The sequence below is a fragment of the Fukomys damarensis genome, unplaced genomic scaffold (genome assembly GCF_012274545.1).
Source record: "Fukomys damarensis isolate Sample0158 unplaced genomic scaffold, DMR_v1.0_HiC HiC_scaffold_14, whole genome shotgun sequence".
In the NCBI taxonomy this organism is placed as follows: domain Eukaryota; kingdom Metazoa; phylum Chordata; class Mammalia; order Rodentia; family Bathyergidae; genus Fukomys; species Fukomys damarensis.
The window spans coordinates 54,208,378-54,219,761 of NW_022900926.1; the positions used below are offsets into that span (position 1 = coordinate 54,208,378).

At 37.3% G+C, this 11,384-nt stretch overlaps 1 protein-coding gene across 1 annotated transcript in view; it reads right to left on the reverse strand.

Moving 5' to 3' along the window:
* Window positions 1-1,430: 1,430 nt before the first annotated feature.
* Window positions 1,431-11,384, reverse strand: part of Gabrr2 (gamma-aminobutyric acid type A receptor subunit rho2) — a 51,816-nt gene continuing 41,862 nt past the window's right edge. Inside the window, exon 9 of the mRNA XM_010633255.2 lies at window positions 1,431-2,234. Within this exon, the coding sequence (XP_010631557.1) occupies window positions 1,923-2,234 (312 nt within the window). The 3' untranslated portion in view covers window positions 1,431-1,922. The remainder of the gene's footprint in view (window positions 2,235-11,384) is intronic.

Consider the following 11,384-nt stretch of genomic DNA (forward strand, 5'->3'; position numbering starts at 1 on the left):
TTTGTGAACAGGCAACCATGTTATATGAGCCACAGTTTATAAAGACAATGTAGTTGTAGAATAATGTTGGAATTAAATAAGACAACCAAAACAACACAATATAGTCAATCACAATATAATTATCATTCTTTGAGTAGCATTGTGGCCTGGGAAAGTCTCTGGAGATTAAAGGTTTTTAAACAAATCCAGATGCCTGTGCTACATGAATATCCTGTTTATATACTTTCATTTTTCATTGATCTTTGAGGTGATCTTGGGCCTGGTAAGTCCATGAAGGAGAAGCTATCCTCATCAGCAGTGGCATGGAGGGGGACCTGCCATGAGTCCTAGCACTGTGGAAAGAGTTGGCCTCTTACCTGCTCTCCTCATAGCCTAGGACCCAAGCAAAATAGATGATTTGTCTCACAGTCTATACTCAACAATTCCTGACTTGTTGTCTTCCCTCTGTGCCCTTGTGCTGTCTGACAGACCTTTCTGCCATCTTAATTTGGACACCACTATACCAGATGGTCTATGTTAAGCATGTAATTTATGATGTGGGCCTTGGGCTACAAGGTATCAGCTCAACCTCTGGAAGGGCTTGAGAACAAGATCAGCCAGATATGAAGTCAGCTGTCTCTGTGGCCAAACTCCATAACACCTTGATGAACTTAGGTGAGTTTCCCTAGTTGGCAAAACCCCACGCACACTGTCACACATCACTGCTGTAAAAAATAAGACAATTCTAAATAACTTCAATGGGAGAGCACAATTCAGAGTTCTGTGACTGACTTTCCTGGACCCTCCCCCTGTGAACTACTTTCCCTTTGTTCATTTTAGTCTGTATTCTTTTGCTGTAATAAACCATAATCACAAGCACAGTGGTTTTTCTGAGGTCTGTGAGTCCTTCTAGAGAATATTTAATCTTGAGGATGGGTTTCAAGAATCTACTGAACCTGCAGTCACTCAAGGCAATAAATGCCCTAATAGTGCCTGGAACTAGTCTCGCTGAGAGTTCAGCTTATTGAATTTTGCCCCATCACACAGCCTTTGGACTGGTGGGCTGGAAGCCACAGTTCAGATCAAGGGTGGTAGCTGGAGAGTGGGCTTCGACATGGACAAGGGATTGGTGAGTCAAATGTCTGGGACCAGGTTCACATATGTATACAAGAAAATATAGGAAATGAGTGGAGGACTGACCCAGGGAAGGAACAGAGGAACAGAAATGCATACAGCAACCACATGGCCATTGACAGAGAAGAAGTGGGAGGGTCAGGTAGTCACAACCCTTAATTTGAAACTCCTGGAGGCTCCTCAGTCCTCAGAGTGGAATGTGGAGCACACTTTACAGGCTGTAACCTGATTTAAGGCTGGTTTATACCCTCTTTTTTTGATGGCCATTTTTTAAATTCTTGATCAAACATGTAGACCTTGGAAAGAATCTGGTGGGGTAATAAGGATGTTTTTCTTTCCTAGGTAGGCACTTAATCCAGTTATATGAGATCACAGATTTTTATTGTTGTTTGTTGTTCCTGGTTTCCTGTCTCCTACCCAGAATTCCCCTAAGCTTGCCCTTCATTTTGCCTTCCCTTCCACAACTGAAGTCTGGGCTTCATGGGGGTCTCAGAACATCTGGGAGGCATTTGATTCTCTTTTTTTTTTTAATAGGAAAGGAGTTCTTGTGAGCAAGTTCACATGCTAAAACAAAAGACAATTCTGTTCAGAGAAATGTAAAGTATGACACAGAACACAGAATAAACAAGAGGAAAAACCATAAAGTTAGGGTGAAGATAGTGAGAGGGCCCCTAGGTTCCTCTGAGAGGGAGGTGCTGCTCCTGGTGATCCAAGTACTGCTGTTCCATCTAGTGTGTGGAGTATGGACAACAGGTCCCTGTGTCCTCCAACAGTTGTCCGTGCCTTTTTCTTTCACAGCATTGGACCCCCTAGGAAAATACTGACCAATATATTAAGTTGAAAAATATGTAGGAGGTAGGGAATATCATCCTAGAATATTTGTCGATGGCATGGGTGTTCTGGAAGAGACAAAGCCCCATCTGGCCCTTGAGAAGCCCCTTCTTCCTGGAGGAGCTGGATTCACTGCTCAAGGCCAGGTGGACTGCTATCTTGTCTTGCCTTTCTTCTTCTGTCAGAATGTGACTTCGTGAGTACTCAGCCAGGCTGTTGGCCTCAGACTCACTGCTGCTTCTGTCTAGCATCATGGTTCTTGAATGAGTCATTCCACAAATGCAGGGAAACTATGGGCAGCAAACACAGAGAGCTCAGTGAAGCCTATGAGCTGGGTAGCTGAGATGGCCTGGCTCAAAAGCAAAGCCATACTGCTACTCAGAAGCACAGAAAGGCAGAGCTAAAGGAACTTCCAGAGAGCATTTAGTCCAATGATTCTCTACCCTGGCTGCATATCAGTTACCTGGGCTATGCCCAGGCCCCACACTAGATAATTAACTGAATATTCCATGTCTATTATGCAGCCAGAATGAAGAACCTCTAATCTAATCCAATTGCAGAGACAAAAACTGAGACCCAAAGAACTATACTCTTCCCCTGAGACCATACCACATCAGAGCCAGGAATTTAAATTCACATATTCTGGGCCCCAGGCCTTCATCAGAGCAGACCAGTGAGGACTGCCAAGCCATGGGCACCCCTGCAGCATCTGCCCCACCCATGCTTTCATGCCTCCTAGTACCTGGAACCACACTGCAGAGGCACAGGTGGTCATAAAGGCCATTGTACTGAACTCCAGAAGATAGAATGGAAGTGAACAACTATAATAAAGGCACACCAGACCTCCATAGTTGGTAAGTTGTAGAGATCATCACCTTTCATCAGAACCTGGGCTATCTTCAAGGGAAGGTCAGCTGGAACCTGCCATAGAACCTTGCAGAGTTTAACCCTGCAGGAGGTCAGAGAGCTCAAGTTGGACCTTGCAGCCAGAATTCAACTGTTGGCTCTCTGAAACTAATTGAATTAGTTCTGCACATTGCTGCCCACATTATCTGTTGTGACAGCAGATATATACCTTGAAGGAGGCCCTTCAAAATTTTTTCTTTCTTTTCCTCTTATTTTTAATTTTTCTCACTTTTCAAATTCTTCCTTTTTTCTTTCTTCTTTTTCCCACTCAATCTGTTGTCCCCCCACATTGTTCTTCATCTCCCTTTTTGTTCCTATTCCTGCCCTAATTTGGATTTTCATTTTTTTTCTTCTCTCTTTTTCCTTCTCTCAATTGTCATTAGTTTCAAAGGAAAGTGAGTACAATTTATAGCTTCCCTATTACTGTTAATTAGTTCTATTCTTGTTTTGTTCTTTCAATCTTTCTTTTCTGCTTGTCTTCAAGAGTTTCCTAAAGTTTGCATGGTCTTCCTATGTCCTCTGTCTTCACTTCTAACCTTTCCCTGTCTTTCTACCTATCTATCCCTTTCTCCCCAACTCCTAACTCCCCATCCTGAAGGGTAAAGTTGCTATATTGAAGAGTTTATTCACTATAAACATATTGTGAATGGGTCCTCAATTTTGATTTAATTCACACAAAGTTGATAGATTAATAACTACCACAAATTATCAATTCCTAAGTGTGCTTTATGCTATTGTGTTGCAATTGTATCAATTGGGCTAAAGGGTTGTGATTGATTTAATCAGTTCTCCTTCCTGATATGAAGAAAATGAGAGTGTCTCTGAATCATTAAAGACTCAAAACCTAAAGAGCAGCTATATTAGGAAGATCAAAGTACTAACCCAGAAGTTAAACCAAGGACAGTACCAACGACAAAAATAAAAATGAGAAACACTTAAGAAAGGCACAAATACAGACTTTCATCTCACCAACAGCAAATTCTAGGGGAAACGAGGTGGAAAAGTGACAATCAACCACCAGGATACACTGAACCATATAGCACAGGAAATAACAAAACAGATCAATCAGGCTCTAGAAAAATTCGAAGCAGAAATAATTTCCCAGATAACTACAGAGATGGTGAGCACAGTAAAAAACATGATTAGAGACTCTAGAACAGAAACAGACAAAAAACTAGATGAGTTCAGGACCATGATAAAAGACGTGAATACCCAGCATAGGGAAGAAATGGAAACCATGAATGCCCAACATAAGAAAGAAATGCAATTCATGAAGCAGATTCAAATAAATATGCAGATTAAAAACTCTATAGAAAGAATTTGCAGCAGAATGAATGAATGTAAAGATAGAATTTCAGATATAGAAGATAGGTTGCGGTCAGTGACCATAAAAAGAGAGATCTCTTAAAAATAATAAGAGATCATGAGAAATCTATCCAACAACTCCTAGATTATGAAAATAAGAATAATATGACCGGTAAGAATCCATGAAGTAGCAGGAAGAGTACAAATGACATTAAAAAAAATGTTCACAGAATTAATGGCAGAAAACTTCCCAGAGTGGAAGAATTTGACATACAGATAAGTGAGGCATATAGGACTCCAACTAGCCATGATTAAAAAAAATCTACACCTACACATATAATAGTCAAGATCCCAGAAAACCAACAGAAGAACAAAATACTGCAGTTAGAGAAAAGGAACAAATCATATGCAAAGGAAGCCCTACAGAATAACAGCAGACTTTTCAACACAAATCCTCAAGTCAAGAAGAGGCTGGAGTGAAGTATTTCAAGTCCTAAAAGGAAACAACCTACAACCTACACTGACATATCCCCCAAAACTCTCTTTTAATATGGATGGGAAAATAAGATACTTCCATGACAAAGAACACCTGAGAATCTTCATGAATATCAAATCAGCACTCAAAAATATTCTAAATAATATCCTAGAAAAAGACAATTAAGGTCACAACACCAAGAGGCCTAACAGAGCAAATCAATTAAGCAAGGGAAGAAACAAAAGGGAGAGGGTGAAAAATTAAAAAGAGCTAACAACAGCACAATAACATGAAAATAATAAGTCAATACATATTAGTTATAACCATCAATGTTAATGGCCTCAATTCACCAATCAAAAGAAATTGACTGGCAGAATGGATTAAGAAACAAAATCCAACAATATCTTGTATACAAGAAACACAACTAGTGCAAAAAGAAATTCATAGACTGAAAATAAAAGGATGTAAAATAGTTCTCCATGTAACAGGAACCCAGAAAAAAGTAGGGGTAGCTATCTTATTGCAAACAAAGTAAATTTCAAACCAAAACTAATTAAGAGAGACAAAGAAGGCCACTACATCCTTGTAAAGGGAACAATTCAAGAGGAAGAGATGACAATCATAAATATATATGCACCAAATGCTAATACCCTCAACTATACAAAACAAATATTAAGGTACATGAAAAACCAAATGAGCACTAATACAATTGTAGTGGGGGACTTAAATACCCACTATCACAAATAGACAGATCATCTTGACAAAAAAATCACCAATGAAATATTAGAACTGAACCAAGCTTTTGAACATATGGACTTAATAGACATCTATAGAATGTTCCACCCCACAAAATCAGAATATATACTCTCTTTGGCTGCACATGGGTCATTCTCCAAGATAGAACACATACTAGCTTGTAGAACAGATTTGAATAAATGCAAAGGAATTGAAGTTATCCCTGTATATTATCAGATCGTAGTGCAATCAAACTGGAGATCAACAGCATAAGAAACCTCAAGAACTTCACAAACATGTGGAAGTTGAACAACACTCTCCTGAAAAATCAATGGGTCACAGAGGAAATTAAAGAAAAAAATTATACAGTTTTTACAAATAAATGATAATGCCAGTACAACATACAGGAATCTATGGAACACAATGAAAACAGTTCTACATGGAAAATTCATAGCAGTTAATGCCCACACTAGGAAAACAGAGTGAGCTCAAATAAACAATCTAATGATGAATCTTAGACTCCTAGAAAAAGAAGAGCAAGACAAACCCAAAGCTCATACAAGAGGAAATTATAATGATTAGAGTAGAAATCAATGCAATGGAAACTAAGAAAATGATACAAAAAAAAAAAGAATCAAAGAGTTGGTTTTTTGAAAGAATAAATAAAATTGATAAAACCTTAGCTAACCTTGTCAAAAAAAAAGGAAAGAAAAGGCTCAGATTCATGCAATTAGGAAGGAAAAAGGTGAAGTCACAACAGATCCAGCAGAAGTCCAGAGGATAGTCAATACCTACTTTGAGAACCTGTACTCTAATAAAAGGGAAAACAAAGAAGAAATGGACAGATTTCTATATATTATAAATTACCAAAGTTGAACAAAGAAGATAAAAATTCTAAACACCCCAATTACAATCAGTGAAATGGAAAATGTAATTAAAAGTTTACCAGTGAAGAAAAGCCCAAGTCCTCATGGATTCACTGCTGAATTCTACAAGCCATTTAGAGTACAACTACTGCCATTACTCTTTAAACTTTTCAATGAAATGGAAAGGGAAGCAATACTTCCAAATTCATTCCTGGAAGCAAATGTTACTTTGATTCCAAAACCAGGGAAAGACCCAACTAAAAAAGAGAGCTACAGGCCAATCTCCCCAATGAACATAGATGCAAAAATCCTCAATAAGATATTGGCAAACAGAATACAGAGGGTCATCAAGAAGATCATATATCCTGATCAAATCAGATTTATTCCAGGAATGTAAGAATGGTTCTACATATGTAAATCAATAAAAGTAATACACTATATTAGCAGAGTCAAGGACAAAAACCATATGATCCTCTCAAAAGATGCAGAAAAAGCATTTGACAAAATCTAACACCCATTCATGATAAAAAAAATACCCTACCAAAAAAATAGAATAGATGGTCTTTATCTCAACTTGATAAAGGCTATCTATGAAAAACCCACAGCCAACATCATATTAAATGGCAAAAACCTTCACACTAAAATCAGGAACAAGACAAGGATGTCCACTAGCACTATTACCCTTCAATATATATAGTTCTTGAAACATTAGCCATAGCAGTTAGACACAAGAAATAAATTAAAGCAGTAAAGATAGGAAAGGAAGATGTTAAATTGTCATTACATGCTGATGATATGATACGCTACATAGAAGATCCAAAAACTCTGCCAAAAGACTGACACATTTAGCAGAGTAGCTGGATATAAGACCAACACTCAAAAATCAATAGCCTTCTTGTACACAAATAACAGACTCACTGAGAGAGAAATTAGGGAAACAATTCCTTTCACTAGCATCCAATAAAATCAATAGCCTTCTTGTACACAAATAACAGACTCACTGAGAGAGAAATTAGGGAAACAATTCCTTTCACAATAGCATCCAAAAAAAATGAAGTATCTAGGAATCAATCTAACAAAGGAGACAAAAGATCTCTACACTAAAAACTACAGCACTCTGAAAAAAGAGATCAAAGAGGATATAAGAAAATGGAAAGATATTCCTTGCTCCTGGGTAGGAAGAATCAACATAGTGAAAATGGCCATACTATCAAAACTGCTATACACTAAGAGACAACCTACAATGTAGGAAAAAATATTGTACCAGCTGCTCCTCAGACAAAGGACTATTATCTATACTATATAAAGAACTCAACAAAATCAGCCCCCAAATATAAAGACCTGATTCAAAAATGGGCATCTGAAATGAACAGACACTTAGCAATCCCAATTGAAATTCCAACAGCATATTTCACAGAACTAGAGAAAACAATCCAAAAATTCATTTGGAACTAGAAGAGACATAGAATATCAAATGCAATTCTAGGCAACAGAGACATGGCAGGGGGGTATCAAAATCCCCAACTGGAAACTATACTACAAAGTCACTGTGATAAAAAGAGCATGCTACTGGCAAAGAAATAGATCTGAGGATCAGTGGAATAGATTGGAAGATACAGAAACAACTCCAGATGTACTCAGCTAAATCATCTTTGACAAAGGAGCCAACCATCCTCACTGGAAGAAAAATAGCCTCTTTAATAAATGGTGTTGGAAAAACTCGATTTCAACCTGCCAAAGATTAAAACTAGACCCTTATCTTTCAGTGTGCACTAAACTAAAATCCAAGTGGATTAAAGATATAAATATTAAAAAAGGAACACTAAACTTGCTGGAAGATAAGTTTGGTAGAACTCTCAAAGAAATTGGCATAGGAAAAGACTTTATGAACAAAGCCTCAGTAGCATGGGAACTAGAAAGAATCAACAACTGGAATCTCATCTTTTTCTTTTTTTCTCATTGAGTTTATTGGTACATTTTAGGCATACTGTTCAGTTACATTTATCATTGAGCTCTTGTATCTTTACATGACATATCTTGGTTCTCATTTTTCCCCATACCCCTTCCCTCCCTTCACCCCCTCCTCCCTTCCCTATTTACAAATACTTTATTTCCATTTTTTCATTTTCTCATGTTTTTATCTTTTGCCTTCCTTTCCCCTACCCTTCTCACTTCCCCTACACCTTTAGCCCTTTTCTTCCTATTTCACATTATCAATTATACCATTAGGATCATATTTACAATTATACTTTTTCACACCAGAGAAACTATTTTGTATGTACACATGTGTGACTTTTTTATTTCACTTAAGAGTATGACCTCAATATGCATCCATTTTCCTATGTATGACTCTAATTTCTCATTCCTTATGGCTGAGTAGTATTCCATTTTATAGAAAAACCAAATCTTCATCCAGTCTCCAACTGATGGGCAAATGGGCTATTTTCAAGTTTTAGCTATTAAAAACTGTGCCACTATAAACATGGGTGTGCATATAACACTGTGGTATGATTCTTTTAATTCTTTTGGAAAGATACCCAACAGAGGGATGGCTGGGTCAAATGAAACCTCTAATCCTACTTCTTTGAGGTATTTCCATATTGATTTCCATAGTGGTTGCACCAGTCTGCTTTCCCACCAACAATGGAGAAAGGTTCCTTTCTACCCACATCCCTGCCAACATTTGTTATTGGTTGATTTCTTGATAGCATCCATTCTTTCTGGGGTGAGGTGGAATCTCAGTGTTGTTTTCATCTGCATCTTTCAAATGACCAGTGATGTGGAACATTTTTTCATATATTTACTTGCTGCTTTTACTTCTTTGTCTGAGAAATGTCTGTTTACTTCAGATGCCCATTTTTGAATCGGGTCTTTATATTTGGGGGGGATGATTGTTTTGAGTTCTTTATATAGTATAGATAATAGTCCTTTATCTGAGGAGCAGCTGGTAAAATTTTTTCTCACATTGTAAGTTGTCTCTTAGTTCTGTTGATGGTTTATTTTGCAGTGCAGAAGCTTTTTAATAAGATGAGATCCCAGTTGTTGATTCTTTCTGCTAGTTCCCGTGCTACTGAGGATTTGTTCATAAAGTCTTCACAAATATGATTTAGCTGAGTACATCTGGAGTTGTTTCTGTATCTTCCAATCTATTCCACTGATCCTCAGGTCTATTTCTTTGCCAGTGCCATTTCTGAGCATTGGCCGTAGAATAAGCCTGCATGCTGTTTTTATCACAGTGGCTTTGTAGTATAGTTTCAAATTGGGAATTGTTAAACTCGCTGCCATGTCTCTGTTCCCTAGGATGGCTTTTGCTATTCTAGCTGGAGTTGTTTCTGTATCTTCCAATCTATTCCACTGATCCTCAGGTCTATTTCTTTGCCAGTGCCATTTCTGAGCATTGGCCGTAGAATAAGCCTGCATGCTGTTTTTATCACAGTGGCTTTGTAGTATAGTTTCAAATTGGGAATTGTTAAACTCGCTGCCATGTCTCTGTTCCCTAGGATGGCTTTTGCTATTCTAGGTCTCTTCTAGTTTCAGATGAATTTTTGGATTAATTTTTTCTAGTTCTGTGAAATATACTGTTGGAATTTCAATCGGCATTGCATTGAATATGTATAGCAGTTTTGGTAGCATGGCCATTTTTCACTATGTTGATTCTTCCTGCCCAGTAGCAGGGGATATCTTTCCATTTTCTTATATCCTCTTTGATCTCTTTTTTCAAAGTGCTATAGTTTTCAGTATAGAGATTTTTTGATTCCTTTGTTAGATTGCTTCCTAGATACTTCATTTTTTTGGATGCTATTGTGAAAGGAACTGTTTCCCTAATTTCTCTCTCAGTGAGTCTGTTATTTGTGTACAAGAAGGCTATTGATTTTTGAGCGTTGACCTTATATCCAGCTACTCTGCTGAAAGTGTCAATTAAGTCTAGAAGTCTTTTGGTGGAATTTTTTGGTTCTTCAAAGTAGAGTATCATATCATCAGCAAATAATGACAATTTAACGTCTTCCTTTCCTATCTTTATTGCTTTAATTTTTTTCTCATGTCTAATTGCTGTGGCTAATGTTTCCAGAACTATATTGAAGAGGGGTGGTGATAGTGCACATCCTTGTTTTGTTCCTGATTTTAGCATGAAGGTTTTCAGTTTTTAGCCATTTATGATGTTGGCTGTTGGTTTTTAATAGATAGCCTTTATTAAGTTGAGATATAGACCACTATTCCAATTTTCTGCAGGGTTTTTATCATGAATGGGTGTTGAATTTTGTCAAATGCTTTTTCTGCATCTATTCAGAGGATCATATGGTTTTGTCCTTGACTCTTTTAATATAATGTAATACATATATTGATTTACATGTGTTGAACCATCCTTGCATCCCTGGAATAAATCCAACTTTGTCAGGGTATATAATCTTCTTGATGACCCTCTGTATTCTGCTTGTCAGTATCTTATTAAGGATTTTTGCATCTATATTCATTAAGGAGATTGGCCTGTAGTTCTCTTTTTTAGTTGGGTCTTTCCCTGGTTTTGGTTTTTTGTTTGTTTGTTTGGTTTTGGTACAGGGGATTGAACTCGGGTTCTTCCACTTGCAAGGCAGGTGGTGGAACCACTGAACTAAATCCCCAGCCCCTCCCTGGTTTTGGAATCAAAGTAACATTTGCTTCCAGGAATGAATTTGGAAGTATTGCTTCCCTTTCCATTTCATTGAAAAGTTTAAAGAGTAATGGCAGTAGTTTGCTCTAAATGGCTTGTAGAATTCAGCAGTGAATCCATGAGGACTTGGGCTTTTCTTCACTGGTAAACTTTTAATTACATTTTCCATTTCACTGATTGTAATTGGGGTGTTTAGAATTTTTATCTTCTTTGTTCAACTTTGGTAATTTATAATATATAGAAATCTGTCCATTTCTTCTTTGTTTTCCCTTTTATTAGAGTACAGGTTCTCAAAGTAGGTATTGACTATCCTCTGGACTTCTGCTGGATCTGTTGTGACTTCACCTTTTTCCTTCCTAATTGCATGAATCTGAGCCTTTTCTTTCCTTTTTTTTTGACAAGGTTAGCTAAGGTTTTATCAATTTTATTTATTCTTTCAAAAAACCAACTCTTTGATTCTTTTTTTTTTTGTATCATTTTCTTAGTTTCCATTGCATTGATTTCT